Raw genomic sequence first — 18,975 nt, 5'->3', positions numbered from 1 at the left:
CCCATGACACCCCATTTATTTCTTGAATGAGTGACCTGTGATTTCGGGTCCACCAGAAAAGAAATTTGCTTTTGGGCCAGGGCTGAAAAAATACGGCACAGGCGTATTCACACAGCAATACACTGTGCCTTTTTACTATAGATGCAGTGAAAATTAGCAAGATCTTACTTTGAGTGAGAAATCAAATGTAATAATCTGAAATGCAGATATATAGCTATAAATGTAATTGGATGCACTAAATCCAGGATTCGGTTTTAGATTTGCATTAGGATTCAGATGGATTCAAAATCCTGGCTGAACCAAATCCAAACCCAACAAAATGCAAAAAATTTGCTGCATGCAATTCACACATGCATTGTCAATTTCTTCTCACAACAATGCTTTGGATTCGGTCCGTCCAGATCTGTTGAAGAGGGTTTTGGCTTTGGGATTTGGCAAAATCCAGACAAATCAAAATACTACATAATACATGCAGGTAATAAAGACTAATTTGGTTTATGAAAAAATTAATACAATAGGGCATACGCTATTTGGCTAAACTCACATGAGTATTTATATTGAGTCTCTCCTCTCCTTGCTACTAAACAGCCTTTACCTCTACTTTTTTGGGAAAAACTTCCATTAGATTTTGGAACAGTGGTGGTGGGCCATTTTGCCTAAGAATTTGGGCCTGGTTCATGAGAGCATTTCTATTCATCCTATGTGAGTTTTGTTGGGTAAAATCAGAGATGAAAACAGGGAAGAACCTTCCCTAAACTATTGCTACAAAGAAGAAAGCAATGTCATTGCATGATGTAGAATGACCTGTGACAACAATGATGGCTTTGGCTTAAGTAGTCAAACACAGTATTTAAAAGTAATGTACATATACTTTTGGCCATACATTTTATGAAAATTATGTTTTCACCAAATTCTCCAACAGCCTAAAACAAATGTATAGCTATGTGAAGTATTCTCTTGGTAAGTGTTGTGATTTGCTGACATAAATAACAATTGTTTCCTTATTAATAGCTTCTATTTCTTAACAGTGAACTAACACATGAATTAATACACAAGAATCATAAAACACTCTGGGATACAATAAATCAAAGACATATTCTATACAAGCTTACAGTCGACAGCGGCAGGGACAAGTGGAATTTCACTTTTTAAGGTGTTATCCAATGTTAGTTTCTTAGAAGATAAAAAAAAATGAAAGCATCAACTCCCAACCGGATTCACACCTTTCCATTAATCCGCTGCCCAAACCAAAGAGGTTTAGGTAAAACTCAGATGCAAAAGTAGATGAAAGCTTTTCCTGTAAAGTGCGCAGGTTGCCTTTGAAAACTTTCCTTGGCTATTTTAGGACTGACTGAAACCACTAGCACTTCAAACTATTTATTTTTGGATGTCACTCACTATATGTTAGAAAGTACAAAGAGAGCTTTCATCCATACGTCTATACATATTCGCCCATTTTCCAACCTGAATACCATTAGAAATGTGCCTAGACGCACACACATATGTATATATTCCATAAGAAGATAAAGACCATGTTTAATATTGCCCAAAAACACAAATATTATATAAATAGCTCTGCTCCACTTCTGTTATTTCCTCATAGAAACAAAATAATGTGATTCTTTGCCCCAAGGCTGCATGTAAATGTCTTTTCATTTATCACTAAAGCTCTCGTGTCTATACCTTTTGTATTCATTTAGAACATTTCCTTCATTCCAAAGGTGGCGTGCAATAAGCTAGATAAAATATAAATGGGCTGGTATTAAGGCAAAATCCTGGGTATTTTAACCTGAACATTTAGCTTGTATATCATATTATTATTATCATGGGGCAAATGTACTTATGGTCGAATATCGAGGGTTAATTAACCCTCGATATTCGACTGCCGAATGGAAATCCTTCAACTTCGAATATCGAAGTTGAAGGATTTACCGCAATTTGTTCGATCGAACGAAAAATCGTTCGATTTGAAGGATTTTAATCGATCGATCGAACGATTTTTTTCAAAAAAGCCTATGGGGACCTTGACATTGACTTCGGTAGGCTTTAGGTGGCGAATTAGGGGGTCGAAGTTTTTTTTTTAAAGAGACTGCTTCGACTATCGAATGGTCGAATAGTCGAACGATTTTTAGTTGGAATCGTTTGATTCGAAGTCGTAGTCGAAGGTCGAAGTAGCCCATTCGATGGTCGAAGTAGCCAAAAAAAACATTCGAAATTCAAAGTTTTATTTATTCTATTCCTTCACTCGAACTAAGTAAATGGGCCCCCATGTGTATAGTAAACTGAACATTTAGGGGCATATTTATCAAGGGTCGAATTTCGAGAGGTTAAAAGCCTCGAAATTCAACCATCGAATTGAAATCCTTCGAATTTGAATATTGAATTCGAAGGATTTAGTGCTAAAATAGCATTCGTCGATCGAATAAAAATTGTTCGACCGAACGATTAAATCCTTAGAATCGAACGTTTTTTAACGATCGATCGAAGGATTTTTATTCAATGCCAAAAACTTGCACTGGAAGGTCCCCATAGGCCATATAGCAATTGGGTAGCTTTAATTTGGCGAAGTATTGAAATCGAAGGATTTTTAAAGAGACAGTACTTCGACTATCGAATGGTCAAATATTCAAATGATTTTTACTTTGAATCAAAGTCGAAGTAAATTCGAAGTCGCAGTATCCTATTCGATGGACGAAGTATCCAAAAAGTTACTTTGAAATTTGAATTTTTTGGACTTCGAAAATTCACTCGAGCTTAGTAAATCTGCCCCTAACTGTATGTTCCATAATAAGGTAGGTCAGTGGGAATTTGACACTTTCCTCAACATTGTAACCAGACCACAGTTAACAAAATAAATACATTGCTCTAATTTTATTGCAACCTATCTGACCACAACCTGCATTATTCTCTGTTTGCATGGGTTTAGTTATAGAGGGGGCTCAGGAGGTACAGGGGGCCTAGTGGGGCACTGACTGCTAAGCAGGTTTATGAAACTTAAAGTTTAGGGGGAACCTAAAATGATTTTGCTATGAGTAACTTACAGTATAATGACTATACTGCTCTTTCTTTTCCACTACTCAGTCTGAACCTAGAGCTTTATCCTAACCTTATGCTGAGAAGCCTATTTTGCAACCCAAAAACCTTTACCATACCTGCACTCACATTTACCTATCTACAGCCCACCCACATCATGGATGTCCAAATTCTTACCCTCTTGCTGTTGATAAAATACACGTTAGAGGTGAATGTGAGACCTGCAGTTTAACACACCACAGGGTGACCGTCCCCCCTTAGGCCAGGGGTTGGCCTTTTTTAACTCTAGCCCTGGTTATATAGCTAAATTGTCAGAAAAGATGTAAGCTTATGGGCTAGCCTTTTTAGACTACATGAGCTCAGAGACTCTATTATTGAAATCAAAATTGGGTTCCTAAATACAGGAAACATTAAAGGGATACTGTCATGGGGAAAAAATTTTTTTTCAAAATGAATCATTTAATAGTGCTGCTCCAGCAGAATTCTGCACTGAAATCCATTTCTCAAAAGAGCGAACAGATTTTTTTATATTCAATTTTGAAATCTGACATGGGGCTAGACATATTGTCAATTTCCCAGCTGCCCCAAGTCATGTGACTTGTGCTCTGATAAACTTCAATCACTCTTTACTGCTGTACTGCAAGTTAGAGTGATATCACCCCCCTCCCTTTTCCCCCCAGCAGCCAAACAAAAGAACAATGGGAAGTTAACCAGATAGCAGCTCCCTAACACAAGATAACAGCTGCCTGGTAGATCTAAGAACAACACTCAATAGTAAAAACCCATGTCCCACTGAGACACATTCAGTTACATTGAGAAGGAAAAACAGCAGCCTGCCAGAAAGCATTTCTCTCCTGAAGTGCAGGCACAAGTCACATGACCAGGGGCAGCTGGGAAATTGACAAAATGTCTAGCCCCATGACAGATTTCAAAATTGAATATAAAAAAATCTGTTTGCTCTTTTGAGAAATGGATTTCAGTGCAGAATTCTGCTGGAGCAGCGCTATTAACTGATTCATTTTGAAAAAAATGTTTTTTCCCATCACAGTATCCCTTTAAGCTTGACTACTGTTTTCTGTATCAAATATATATAGTATGTATAGATATTTTAATTTGTGCACCACCTGACTCATGCTCAACAGGCAAGGCATTGTGACAGACTACCTGATCCTTTTAGGATGTGGTCCTCAAGATGTATGGAGCTTAGGGCAAATGCCCTCTTTGCCGTTCATGCACTCTGGCCATGAAAAATACCACCCTGTAAAATAAACATCACAATGATTGCATACACATTTTTTTTTTTAAACTTCAAAAATATAAAAGCTGTAACATTAAATACGAATTTGCTGTTAAACCGCTAAGCTTTGGTTCATGCCTACAGTGGGTTTGCTACCTGTACATGTATGGGATGTATGATCCAGAATGCTTGGTACCTGGGGTTCCCTGCATAAGGGATCTTTCCATAATTTATATCCAATTTAAACCCAACAGGACTGTTTTGCCAGTAATATGGAAGGTCCTGTTTTATTATTTTTTTTTATTAGTGTATTATTATTACTGAGAAAAAGAAAATCATTTTTTAAAATTTTAATTATTCGCTTAAAATCTAGTCTTAGGGAATTGGCCTTCCCATCCCGTTGTTTAGAAATATTTGTGCACACATACAAAATAAAAATGACAAAATGGAAGATTGGGTTGTAATTGATAATATTATTGCTGTTTTAGGAAATCATATCAGTTCTGATAAAAATCCCTGGAATCAAAAAAGAAAAAGAAAATCTACAAAAAGGATATCGGAAATCACAAATCTGCCCTCCATTGAAGAAGCAGAATCAGAAGAAAGAAAGCAGTTCATGTCATTCATGGAACATCTTGGAGCTCATAACATTTTTGAAGAGTATGAATTATTTTACATATCTTTATTTACATTATTTGCATATGTAGTATAGAAAAGAGGCAAGAAGGACTGAACTGACAAAGATTCTGTTTGATATCTGTGTTGATATCTCCTTATTTCTGGTTATCTGCCTTCTTCAGTTTACTGTATCTCCTTGAGGTTTAAGCTAGTTACTGTATATATAAGGTGATTTTCCATCAGATTTTTAAAAGAATCACCCAATATGGAAAATTTCTGCATTATTGGTTTTAAAGATTAGGCTCCAAATCTGATCATGTTGGAACAGATAATTCAGAATTAAGAACTGTACCTTTACAATATTTTTATGGGTAAGCATTAAAGAGAGTCCTTTTGCAATTTACTAGTATTTTCTATTTTAACGGTTTCTAAGACATTTGTATTATTAGACTGCTAATCCAAGACTTTAGGCTATATTGAGAATTAGCAAATTCATACATCATTGTGTGTGCAGTGCGAGCAATTGCATTTCGGCTGACTCAAAAATGTGGCTATTTAACACTGGGTGATTTATAAGGCAATTAAAATCATATGTCTGTGCTGTTGTTAAACATTACTGACTTTTTAACCTTAAAATTAATTAAATGAAGAAATGGCCTTTTGTGTTTTTCCTTCCAGTGAAACTGAAATTTGGAAACTGTGGACTAAACTTGGCCGCGATGAGCCGCATTTGCTTGGGAACCTGGAAGAGCTCTTGGCTAAAGTCATGAGTCAAATAAAGGAAGCCAGAAAAGAGAAAGAAACTTTAGAGATGGTTTTAAAAAAGTCAGTTGGCTATAAGAGTGATTTAATTAAACATTCTATCCCTCAAGCAAAAACAACTCAGAATATAATGAGCAGTGAATGTTCTTGTCCTGCAGTATGACAGTGTTTAGAGAAAATTTAATAATTGAAATATAGGAGTTTTGGTATTCTACAATAAAGGAATCTGTGTTGCAACGGGATGCAATGCAACTTCTCTGCCGCAACCTAGCTATATTTGGTTGCAGAAGGGGCAGTTGTAAAAAAAAAAAAAGTGAAAGCAAAGAACAAAGAAGAAAGCAGAGTTATAAAGGGAATTGGAGAAAGCAGATAAAGAATTTCAACAATTGTTCAGTTTCCCCTAGAGCCAAGGTCAGAATCAGTGGAATAAACGCTAAATGAATAAGGCTGGACCAGACTATTACATTCTCACAAAATATGATTTCTTAAAATATTATTATTGGAAAAGCCAAGCAGATGTGGATATTTTATCTTGCATTTTTTAATCCCCTTTGCAAAATACAGAATTCAGAATGAAGCAGAGCTATGTCATTTATAGCGCCTGTAATATTTAAGCTTGTCTAAAAATCTAAAACCTAAAGTTAAACTTAGCTTAAATAGACCTTAAAAATAGCCTAAAAATGGAATATCTTTCACAAACAGCTTTAAATAAAAATAAGTATAATGAATGTCGATTTTAAGGGATTTACATCTCTGGTTTACATACATATATATATATATTACTGGGCTGTAAATATTACCTAACGACAAGTGAAGTTGAAATTCAGAATGAATCTTGTGACATAACAGAATTGATTTGGGTGAATTCAAATTGTGAATTGCAGTGAATCTATCAAGAATTGGAGCAAGTGATGAATGCATATTTTATGCATTTAGATCCCCATAATTTGTGCCTTTTATGCAGCAGTTAGTTAATTTATCTCTCCTGTCCATTTCCTCTTTGCATGATGATCCTAATTGTGTCAGAAAAAACAGCTCAAAAGTGGATTAAGGAATGCTAGCAAGCTTTCCTTCCAGTGTGTCTTCTTTCTCACTCTTTGTTTCAGAGCATCTAAATTTCTATGTGCCATCTCCACAGGAGGATATCTGATCATGACCAAGAGGTACAGCGTCTGGAACAGCAAATACATGCAGAAAGAGAAAGATTGATAAATGAGGTATCAAACTGGAATATCAAAATAGGCATAAATCAGTATGTTTATATGGAGCAGCAAAAGTTCATCCCATTATTACCCTGCCCAAGCTCACTGGGCTCCTTGCATATAGTAGAAGCAACCAATATACCCAGTGGATATATAGCACATTACCTCTTGGCCAAGTTCTGACCAAGTAAAGAAAGGAATTAGAGTTTATTAGGGAAGCTAAATAAAGAAGGCTTGATTTGATAATGATCATAAAGTAGAGAGGGCTTATTCCACATAGTGGGCAGATTACTGTATTTGACATACTACATATAGGTATGAGATCTGTTATCCAGAATCTTTCTGTAATTTGCATCTCCATACTTTAAATTTACTTAAACACTAATTTGACCATTAATTAATCTCAATAGGGTGGTTTTGCCTTCAATAAGGATTCGTTATATCTTAATTGGGCTTAAGTAAAAGTTACCATTTCATTATTACAGAGAAAAATAAAATCATTTTTAAAAATTTTAATTATCTGATATGGGAGATGGCCTTTCTGTAATTTGTAGCTTTCTGGATAGTGGGTTTCTGGATCACATATCCTACACCTGTATTATAGTGGAATGATTCACAGAAGATGTCTGTAAATCTCTTAAAGTGATACAGTCATGGGAAAAAAAAATTTTTCCAAAATGAATCAGTTAATAGTGCTGCTCTAGCAGAATTCTGCACTGAAATCCATTTTTCAAAAAAGTAAACAGATTTTTTTATATTCAATTGAAAAATTGAAATCTGACATGGGGCTAGACATTTTGTCAATTTCCCAGCTGCCCCTGGTCATGTGACTTGTGCTTGCACTTTAGAAGAGAAATGCTTTCTGGCAGGCTGCTGTTTTTCCTTCTCAATGTAACTGAATGTGTCTCAGTGGGTCATGGGTTTTTGCTATTGAGTGTTGTTCTTAGATCTACCAGGCATCTGTTATCTTGTGTTAGGGAGCTGTTATCTGGTTACCTTCCCATTGTTCTTTTGTTTGGCTGCTGGGGGGGAAGGGAGGGGGGTGATATCACTCCAACTTGAAGTACAGCAGTAAAGAGTGATTGAAGTTTATCAGAGCACAAGTCACATGACCTGGGGCAGCTGGGAAATTGACAGTATGTCTAGCCCCATGTCAGATTTCAAAATTGAATATAAAAAAATCTGTTTGCTCTTTTGAGAAATTGATTCCAGTGCAGAATTCTGCTGGAGCAGCACTATTAACTGATTCATTTTGAAAAAAAAATTTTTTCCCATGACAGTATCCCTTTAAGCAAGTTGGGTGCAAAATAAATCTACTGGCTTGGAAAATGCAGCTGGGCATCCCTGAAGTAGAGGATACTCCACTGAGTAAATGGTGCTATACAGTGTCATAACCAAGGGTCTAGAAACAACCAGGGTGGCCTTTTAAAGGATAATTAAACTCTTAAAATGAATGTGACTAGCATGTCATATTTTATATGCTGCACTGTACCAGCCTAAAGTTTCATTAATAATCTAGGTCTATATTCTGATACAAATTGCACCTGTTTCTAATGGATAGTTGTTTTTGTGTTTTGTGTGTTTTACTCCTTCCTAGGATCAAAATAATTATTTTAAAGAGAAATTTATGTATATAAGCCCTACCCTTCCCTTTAATTCTGCCTGTGCACAGGTTTTAGATAAAAGCAGCCATGTAATTGGGAAATTCTTTTTTTATTTCAAAATGTTTTTATTAATTTCAAATCAAACAAGCAGGATTTTAACAAAAGATCAAAGCTGTACAACGAGGCACACCAATACAACTTGTTTTGGCTGAATGCCTAAAAGAAAAATAAAATATAGATTTGAATCTTTAATTGATGATGCCACCTGAGCAGTTTAACATGAATGAATTAAAAAATGAATTAAAACCAAATCAAACAACCTATCTACTGAACAACGCTCAGTGAATATATTACAACAAAGAATAAAAACCGAAATATCTTGACATGCCAGATGAACCACTAAAGGAGAACATGAAATTCTTTTCATCCCACAGTATCACTACAATGTTTGTTACAAAAATAAAAAATCTTAAAAATTATTGGATAATTCACAACAAGCAAAATCTATTTTCATTAAGCATGAAATGCATATGTTGTCATTTAATAGACTCTTAATAGAGAAATAACCTCTCAAAATACGACAGAAAATATTGTAAATATTGGTTATGTAATCTACATCTGCATGTGATCCCAAATGCATAGAAACATTTGTGTTTAGAATTTATTTAGGGGAACTTATTTTTATCATTTTTAAAATGATTTTTCGTGATTTTTCTTAATCAGAGAGATGACCGAAGCAACATTCGCAGCATGGAATTAAACAAAATGATAGAAGTGAAAAACAAAGAAGTCCAGCAGTTGGTTGCCATTCAGGATGAGGTACATAGAGGATAAGGAATCTGAATTACATTTTAGCTGAGGTCAATAACTGAGCACAGAACTGAGCAAAGAAAAAAGGGTGAAATTGAGTGCAAAGTAACTTGTGTCTATGCATGCAGCATACAACTTGCATCACCGATGTGCCCACATAACCTGCTCAGATGAACTGTGTGCATTGCCTTAATGGCACCCTGGAATAACCGGTAGCCTTGCCTTGTCAATAATTCTAGCAGTGCCTAAGCATCTTGCAAAAAGTGAATCAGATGCTGATGCTGTTGTTGATATAAAGTGTATTGGAATGCCAGAAGTGATGCCATACAAACTATGAAAAATGTGTGCTGCAAATTGCTTGTGAATTGCCAATCTGAACGCTAATTTGTATTAGCATCAGTGAATTATGCACAAGTTATAATGACCGCTACATTGCAGATGTCTGCAGCGATGCTGGAATTTTGGGGGAAAATGCTGTGTTTTGGTTATTCCACATCTGAATATTGCACTTTGCACATTGCATCATATTTGAAAATGAGTAATTGATCAGGTAATTTTTTTGATTAATTTAACAATCATTTAGGAAGTAAGAATCTTTTTACATGTCTTGAAAATGTATGTCATCTGTAACTTAGGTTTCCCTAGCTGATATATATTCCTATGTAATTAAAAGTTAGTAAATATCTGAAATGAAATGTAAATCAATATACATTCATAGGCTTTGCTTTCAAACTGGTTGTTTTTATGTATATGGAAAGCTGGAGAAAGAACTTCAAAACTTAAGAAGCACTCAACAAATAGCAAAGACAGAGAATGAGAAACTAGAGCACCAACTGGAAAAGATACGTGACCAACTGTCTGAAGCTCAAGGTTGTTTGAGTGAGATGAAGCACAAAGTGGCCTACAGTGATTCTCTAAGGTATGAGGAAGTTATGAAATAAACTGCAGCAAAATATTTTTTTAGTAAGGGCACTGGATGTGTATGGGACATTTATTTATAAAACTGATAAAACTGACTACCAAGCTAAATCCGTGATTACCCATTGGTCACTACCGTACTACTAATACATAGTAAATACCTGTATATTCGACCTATAACTTATTTAAATGCCTCCCAACATTTAAATAATAGTAAGTGGTGCATAATTACTGTGTGCTGCACAGCGGAAAAACTTTTGGCCATGCCCACTTTTGAGCCGGACCCCAATTACCAAAGCACACCCTTTTACATGAACAGAATGGCAACATCACAACTGATGCTAGGGATCACCATCATTTCAGAAACAATGCATGGCCCCTCAGCATTTCATGACAGACACAGTGCAATGCCCCCCTCCCCCTCAGCATTTCATGATACAGTGCATGGTGGCCCGCCAGCATTTTATAGCAGACACTGCATGATCTAAAACTGGGAGAGATAATGCAAGATAAGTAGTAGGAATAGGGCTGACACATTTTCCAGAAAAAAATACCAGCCTTCCTATATATTTATCATTTTTCCCTATTAATAACATTGGGATCAACCATCATTTTTACCGGCTGGCAAAATACCGGTTAAGTGGCAACCCTAAGTGGGAATAACTTCCAGAGGAGAGGGAGACTCTGAGGTGCGATGCAGAAATTCTAGTTGCTGGTCTGATCATATCTGCCAGATTACGGCAAATTTAGATTTCATTTAAGATATAAAAAAGAAAAATGTTGATATTTAGACCTGTTTAGAGAATTTACACCTGTGCCCTTCTTCGGTTCTTTGTCAGTGCTTTTAGTTATCTGGATGTTTGGCTAAACATAACCATGTCAGTGATTAATGTGAACAGCATTTACATAGAAATTGTGGTACTTTTGCAGTGAATTCGGTGTTTCAGTGGGGGACAAACCTTCAAATTCCTGACAAAGGGAGGGTTTTGCCACCTAACACTTTGAATTTGCTGCACAAATCAGTCTGCAGCTTGAAATAAAGGGAAAGGTAACATAATTTCTGCATCCATACCTGTTGTAAACTCATTTAAAAATCTCAGCTGTCAATTATATATTGCCTGCCCCTCCTGTATGCCTTAGGCATGGGGGGGGCAGGCAATTACTTTCACTTTCCATTCAGCACCTCCTAGATGTCACTGCACTCCCTACATTCCCCCTCCCTGCATTCCCCCTCCCTACATCCCTGCATGGGGATTGCCATCAGGTCCCCCATTCTGGCACAGAAATAAGATTTTTAGATGATGCAAGGCTTGCATTAACAACAGTGTTATGACAGCTGCCTGTTTGCTATAATTATGAATTCCCAGGCTAAAGGAAACAAGATTTAAATACATTGTATAGTATAAGTAAAGTATATTCTGCTTGGGTAATATGATAAAATAGGATTTGGAATTATTTCTTAAGGTGACAGGTCCCCTTTAACACATAAGTGGGAGAAAGTACTGTAGATTTTCAAATTACTGTTCACAGTATAATGTTCTTCTTATCTGTAAACCTAAGGCAGGGGAAGTAGACTTATACAGAGCTTATTGTCTGATTTTAGGAGTATGGAGCGTCAGTACAGTTAAAATACAGAAACGTACTATTAGAACTTTAGAATGACAAATTAGTGCACATCCATACAGTTGCTTAATACAGAATACCAGCTTTTGCACTGTGATTTGAAAGTGATTACTTTAAGAAATCGTGGACATGTGTAAAGTCTTATTGTCTCCTGTATAATCTTCTGGCTTATGAGTATATGTTTATTCAAAGGGAGAGGACAGACGTTGCTGAACCACTGACCCCATCAAGTTCACAGAAAGCTGTAAAGGACCAAATAGATCCAGATGAAGAAATTACCCTTCCAAGCTCAAAAGAAACCTTAATGGACCAAATAGATCCAGAGGAGCAAATTACCCTTCCGAGCTCAAAGGAAGCCTTAATGGACCAAATAGATCCAGACAAGGAAATTACCCTTCCAAGCTCAAAGGAAGCTTTAATGGACCAAATAGATCCAGATGAAGAAATTACACTTCGAAGCTCAAAAGAAGCCCTAATGGACCAAATAGTTCCAGATGAAGAAATTACCCTTCCAAGCCCAAAGGAAGCCTTAATGGACCAAATAGATCCAGACAAGGAAATTACCCTTCTGAGCTCAAAGGAAGCTTTAATGGACCAAATAGATCCAGATGAAGAAATTACACTTCCAAGCTCAAAGGAAGCCTTCATGGACCAAATAGTTCCAGATGAAGAAATTACCCTTCCAAGCTTAAAGGAAGCCTTAATGGACCAAATAGATCCACATGAAGAAATTACCCTTCCAAGCTCAAAGGAAGCCTTAATGGAACAAATAGATACAGAAGAAGAAATTACCCTTCCAAGCTCAAAGGAAGCCTTAATGGACCAAATAGATCCAAATGAAGAAATTACCCTTCCAAGCTCAAAGGAGGCCTTAATGGACCAAATAGATCCATACAAGGAAATTACCTTTCCAAGCTCAAAGGAATCCTTAATGGACCAAATAGATCCAGATAAAGAAAATACCCTTCAAAGCTCACAGGATGCTTTAATGGACCAAATAGATCCAGATGAAGAAATTACCCTGACAAGCTCAAATGAAGCCTTAATGGACCAAATAGATCCAGATAAAGAAAATATCCTTCCAAGCTCACAGGATGCTTTAATGGACCAAATAGATCCAGATGAAGAAATTAATCTTCCAAGCTCAAAGGAAGTCTTCATGGACCAAATAGATCCAGACAAGGAAATTACCCTTCTAGGCTCACAGGATGCCTTAATGAACCAAATAGATCCAGACAAGGAAATTACCCTTCCAAGCTCACAGGATGCTTTAATGGACCAAATAGATCCAGATGAAGAAATTAATCTTCCAAGCTCAAAGGAAGTCTTTATGAACCAAATAGATCCAGACAAGGAAATTACCCTTCCAGGCTCACAGGAAGTCTTTATGAACCAAATAGATCCAGACAAGGAAATTACCCTTCCAGGCTCACAGGATGCCTTAATGGACCAAATAGATCCAGACGAGGAAATTACTCTTCCAAGCTCAAAGGAAGCCTTAATGGACCAAATAGATCCAGATGAGAAAATTACCCTTACAATCTCAAAGGAAGCCTTAATGGACCAAATAGATCCACACAAGGAAATTACCTTTCCAAACTCAAATGAAGCCTTAATGGACCAAATAGATCCAGATGAAGAAACTACCCTTCTAAGCTCAAAGGAAGCCTTAATGGACCAAATAGATCCAGACAAGGAAATTACCCTTCCAAGCTCACAGGATGCTTTAATGGACCAAATAGATCCAGATGAAGAAATAAGCCTTCCAAGCTCAAAGGAAGCCTTAATGGACCAAATAGATCCAGACAAGGAAATTGCCCTTCCAAGCCCAAAGGAAGCCTTAATGGACCAAATAGATCCAGACAAGGAAATTACTCTTCCAAGCTCAGAGGAAGCCTCAATGGAACAAATAGATCCAGATGAAGACATTATCATTCCAATCTCAAAGGAAGACATAATGAACCAAATAGATCCAGACGAGGAAATTACCCTTCCAAGCTCAAAGGAAGCCTTAATGGACCATATAGATCCAGATGAGGAAATTACCCTTACAAGCTCAAAGGAAGCCTTAATGGACCAAATAGATCCAGATGAGAAAATTACCCTTCCAATCTCAAAGGAAGCCTTAATGGACGAAATAGATCCACACAAGGAAATTACCTTTCCAAACTCAAATGAAGCCTTAATGGACCAAATAGATCCAGATGAAGAAATTACCCTTCCAAGCTCAAATGATGCCTTAATGGACCAAATAGATCCAGACGAGGAAATTACCCTTTCAAGCTCAAAGGAAACCTTAATGGACCAAATAGATCCAGATGAAGAAACTACCCTTCTAAGCTCAAAGGAAGCCTTAATGGACCAAATAGATCCAGACAAGGAAATTACCCTTCCAAGCTCACAGGATGCTTTAATGGACCAAATAGATCCAGATGAAGAAATAACCCTTCCAAGCTCAAAGGAAGCCTTAATGGACCAAATAGATCCAGACAAGGAAATTGCCCTTCCAAGCCCAAAGGAAGCCTTAATGGACCAAATAGATCCAGACAAGGAAATTACTCTTCCAAGCTCAGAGGAAGCCTCAATGGAACAAATAGATCCAGATGAAGACATTATCATTCCAAGCTCAAAGGAAGACATAATGAACCAAATAGATCCAGACGAGGAAATTACCCTTCCAAGCTCAAAGGAAGCCTTAATGGACCATATAGATCCAGATGAGGAAATTACCCTTACAAGCTCAAAGGAAGCCTTAATGGACCAAATAGATCCAAATAAAGAAATTACCATTCCAAGCTCAAGAGAAGCCTTAATGGCCCAAATATATCCAAATAAAGAAATTAACCTTGCAAGCTCAAAGGAAGCCTTAATGGACCAAAAAGATCCAGACGAGGAAATTACCCTTTCAAGCTCAAAGCAAGCCTTAAGGGAACGATTAAATGATGAACCAATTACCCCTTCAAGTTCACAGGTAACCTTTTTATTAACAGAAATCTAAAATTGTATTTATCATACTTAGACATGTTGGATGATGCTTTACTGTTTTAACATGCTACTCGAATTATGTGCAAAACTTTGCATTTGTTGTATTTATGGTCCAAAGTATGACACTTACACATCAAAGCCAAATACTGCCACTTGAATTTTTTTTACTTAACTATTTTTCTGTCTATGTACCATATATATTGCCTGACTTCAGCCAAACACTTCCTTTTCAATTTTGTTTTATTTTATAAAGCTGGGCACACACACATACCAATATTATTGTAAGTTTCTTACAATAGTATTGGTACGTGTCTGACGTTCTACTACCATACTTAGATACTGGTTGGTTCTGTGATTGGGCAGTTTCATCTGCTGATGCATATTGTGAAACTGTGGTCCTTTCAGTTGTACAGCATACCTAGTCAGCAGATGTATGGCTGACTTAAATTACTTATATTCAGTTAAAGGGATTCTGTCATGATTTTATGGTGTAGTTTTTATTTTTAAATTTCACTCTTTAAACTGCAAATAATTAACTCTACCATGTGAGATGTCAGGGGTTATCTGTACACCAGTAAACAAATTATCTGCCTTGCAAGAACCAAACATGGAGTCATTTCAATCTTCCTGTTCAGATCAATAAATAAAGACCATATTTTTTTGTGATTACAAGCCATATTCAATGAACTCAAATGTGCACAAAAGGGTATACTGCCCTTTTAATGCACTGCAATCTGACCATATTATACTGTACCTCAATGAGAACAAATGTACTAGGTAACAATGCCTACACATGTCCTAAACGGATTCATAATCATACTGATACATACAGATGTTATATCATTTAACAACAAGCTTTTTTGTGTGCTAATGAGAAAGTGCCCTGGTGATAGAGTAATGCTTTGGGTAGAGAGGAGTACAGTAGTTTTTGGTGATTAGTATTACTTTAACTTCTATTGAGATTTGGTGTAAGGTTCAGGTAAGGTAGCATTACTGATTATGCACAAGGATCCTTGGCTCCTGCTTAGGGCCGCACAAGTACTATGGACACTGTTCTAAGATAGGAAGTACTTTGGTGATAAGGAAATGCTTTAAGTATGAGAAGGGGAAGTCAGTTTGGGATGACGACGTGCTGAAACCTTCTGATGTTACTGGGCAATCAGCTCTTGGGCTCTTAATCAGTGATGAAGGAAATTAAAGATCTGATGGTTTGCAATGGATAATTGGGAAACAATAGTTCATGCAAATACATATTTTCAACATATGCACATTCCCATGGAAATGAGGACCACACCTGGGACCCATGCATATGAGGGCCACACCTGGGAACACATGCATATTATTCAGCATATTAGGGCCACACCTGAGACACTCATTTGTTACTCACTGGGACTCCAGACAGTGTAAGGCAGCAGCAGGACAGAAGGTAAATCTTATTTTTGTTGCTGTTCTGGCAAATCATAAATAAAGCTCCAGCATTGCTATGAATTCTCTACTGACATGATCTCATGTCTGGAGTACTTGAAATACGATATTAGGGACAGTCATGAAGTCACTGTAATGTCAAATAGGGATGTCGCGGACTGTTCGCCCGCGAACTAATTCGCGCGAACATCGACTATTCGCGTTCGGCGAATGTTCGCGAACGTCGCGCGACGTTCGCCAATTTGGGTTCGCCTTAGCTGGCGCTTATTTTTGCCCTCTCACCCCAGACCAGCAGATACATGGCAGCCAATCAGGAAGCTCTCCCTCCTGGACCACCCCCACACCCCCTGGACCACTCCCCTTCCATATATAAACTGAAGCCCTGCAGCGTTTTTTCATTCTGCCTGTGTGTGCTTGGAAGAGCTAGTGTAGGGAGAGAGCTGTTAGTGATTTGAGGGACAGTTGATAGTAACTTTGCTGGCTAGTAATCTACTTGATACTGCTCTGTATTGTAGGGACAGAACTCTGCAGGGATTTGAGGGACATTTTAGGTTAGGTAGCTTTGCTGGCTAGTAATCTACCTTCTACTGCAGTGCTCTGTATGTAGCTGCTGTGGGCAGCTGTCCTGCTGCTGATCTCTCATCTGCATCTGTTCTTCAAACAACTGCCACCTAGCTGTCTAAATATCAATAATAATACCGTCTCCAGAAACACCTCCCGAGTGACGTTTTTCAAGCAGCAATAATATATTCCGTATCCAACGGCTGTAGTGTATACGTTGACCTTGCAGGCATTATTTGCCCAGTCTTTAACCAAGTGCCACCTAGCTGTGTGAGCTTTTTCACATTCCGTGTCCAGAAACATCACCTGAGTGACGTAGTGTGATTTCTGCCCTTTACAGCACAAAACGCAGCGCTGTGTCAACAATGGATTTTTCAGATACATTTTTGCCCTTGATCCCCCTCTGGCATGCCACTGTCCAGGTCGTTGCACCCTTTAAACAACTTTAAAATCATTTTTCTGGCCAGAAATGTCTTTTCTAGCTTTTAAAATTCGCCTTCCCATTGAAGTCTATGGGGTTCGCGACGTTCGCGAACTATTCGCATGTTTTGTCGCAAGTTCGCGAATATGTTCGCGAACATTTTTTCCGCCGTTCGCTACATCCCTAATGTCAAATTCCTTAATTTGATGTTAGCTGCTTTAATTTTTAGTATTTTCTATGCCTGCTGTTTAACCACCTTATAACAGAACCACACTGTGCAAGGAATCCATGTGGCACGAGGGAAAAAAATAATGATTGGGTTAAAAACTGGCTTTTGTCTGTGATGCAAAGTATGATTGATAAATACACATTTTGTTTGCAAGACAATAGTTAGAACTTGTTCCCAAGCCACAGGGAACTTATGGGTCAGGGCACATGCTCAGATTCGGGGAGATTAGACACCCAGCGACAAATCTTCTCTTCTTCAGGGTGACTAATTTCCCCGAACTGCCTCCCATCGGCTAGAATGTAAATCGCCAGCAGGATGGCACTTGGAGTGCTTCGTTTTCCAAAGCCACCCAAAGTTGCCTCAGTTCGGGGAGATTAGTTGCCCTGAAGCAGAGGAGATCTCCCCGAATCTAAGCGTGCACCCTGACCCTAAATAATAAAATACTGAATGTAGGCAACAACAGTTTAAAGGGAAAAATAAAACTTTTATAATTCATTAAAAAAAATTATATCTCATAATACTTTACTCGTAGTCCTTTTCGTTACACTTGCAATGTCCGAACATAATATAGTTCTATCAGCTTTTTTTCCAGGAAGAATCCCAGAAGGATAAAAATATTGAAATGGGAGAAATGATGCCTGAACCAACTGTGGAGTCGGAAGAAATGTAAGTCACCAACTTGTGTTTTGTTTTTTCTAAATAAAAGGAAAAAGCTGGAACACTGTACTGTTACTATGTGATGTCACTGGACTTCAAAACTCTCATTCAGAAAAGCTCAGACGCTGGCAGTTAGTCTGACAAGTGTTTGATGTCTGAATGGGAAACGGTTCAGAGTTTCCTGTGGCAGGGAGCTGCTTTTTAGGCACTTGTACTTTAATGTAAACAATAAAGTCACATTTAAAAGGGAAGCAAAGTCCTTTGCACCCATTCTAAGCATTCACTGGCATAATGCTTGTGTGCATTGAGCAATCCTAGTAATATGACTGGGGCTGAATATTGCAGTATAGGCATGAAATCCGATATTTTTTGAGGGTTTCATATTGTTTTGCGCATTTTTTTCCATTCATACTTTTTATTTTCAGATCTTTTAATAACTTAAATGACCTTTGTGGTTTTAGAGAAATCGAGTTTAATTGTGGTTTCAAAGCTCTAAAACCACTAAAATCTGACCTTTCAAAAAATAGGCCTCCACGTCAGTGAATACAGCTGTTGTCTTGTATGAAAATGCCCATCAAAAATAATCCATAGTTTTAGGAAGAGTCATATTTAATGTTTTTTTTTCAATTCCCTTGCTCTGCATGTAGTAGAAACACTGGAGAAAATGAGTTGGGTTAGTTAGAATATATCTTCATTCTCCTTGCCAGAGTAATGAGAAATAGTATAAGTTCTGTATAATGTACCTTGTTTGCAACTGCTAATAACATTTTTTTTAATAGAGTATCACATTATTCTTACATTAATCAGCCCCCCCTTTCTTTCTCCATTAAATATGCTGGGACACTTTGTAATACAACTATTACAGTCTATGGAAGAATATCTAAATCATA

General features: G+C 37.3%; 1 protein-coding gene across 3 annotated transcripts in view; it reads left to right on the top strand.

Moving 5' to 3' along the window:
* Nucleotides 1–18,975, top strand: part of LOC108709404 (protein MLP1) — a 46,328-nt gene that overhangs the window by 14,737 nt on the left and 12,616 nt on the right. The window contains exons 4-10 of one of the 3 annotated variants that reach the window (XM_018249194.2): nt 4,759–4,930; nt 5,567–5,713; nt 6,789–6,867; nt 9,180–9,275; nt 10,025–10,185; nt 12,000–14,778; nt 18,021–18,094. In XM_018249194.2, the coding sequence (XP_018104683.1) occupies nt 4,759–4,930; nt 5,567–5,713; nt 6,789–6,867; nt 9,180–9,275; nt 10,025–10,185; nt 12,000–14,778; nt 18,021–18,094 (3,508 nt within the window). Of the gene's footprint in view, nt 1–4,758; nt 4,931–5,566; nt 5,714–6,788; nt 6,868–9,179; nt 9,276–10,024; nt 10,186–11,999; nt 14,779–17,999; nt 18,095–18,975 lie in introns of all 3 variants that reach the window. The other 2 variants (XM_041583733.1, XM_018249193.2) reach the window with 2 other exon arrangements.

This window comes from Xenopus laevis, chromosome 2S (genome assembly GCF_017654675.1).
Source record: "Xenopus laevis strain J_2021 chromosome 2S, Xenopus_laevis_v10.1, whole genome shotgun sequence".
In the NCBI taxonomy this organism is placed as follows: Eukaryota; Metazoa; Chordata; class Amphibia; order Anura; family Pipidae; genus Xenopus; species Xenopus laevis.
Note: the sequence above shows the minus strand (reverse complement) of the source record. Positions and strands in the feature narration are given on the sequence as shown.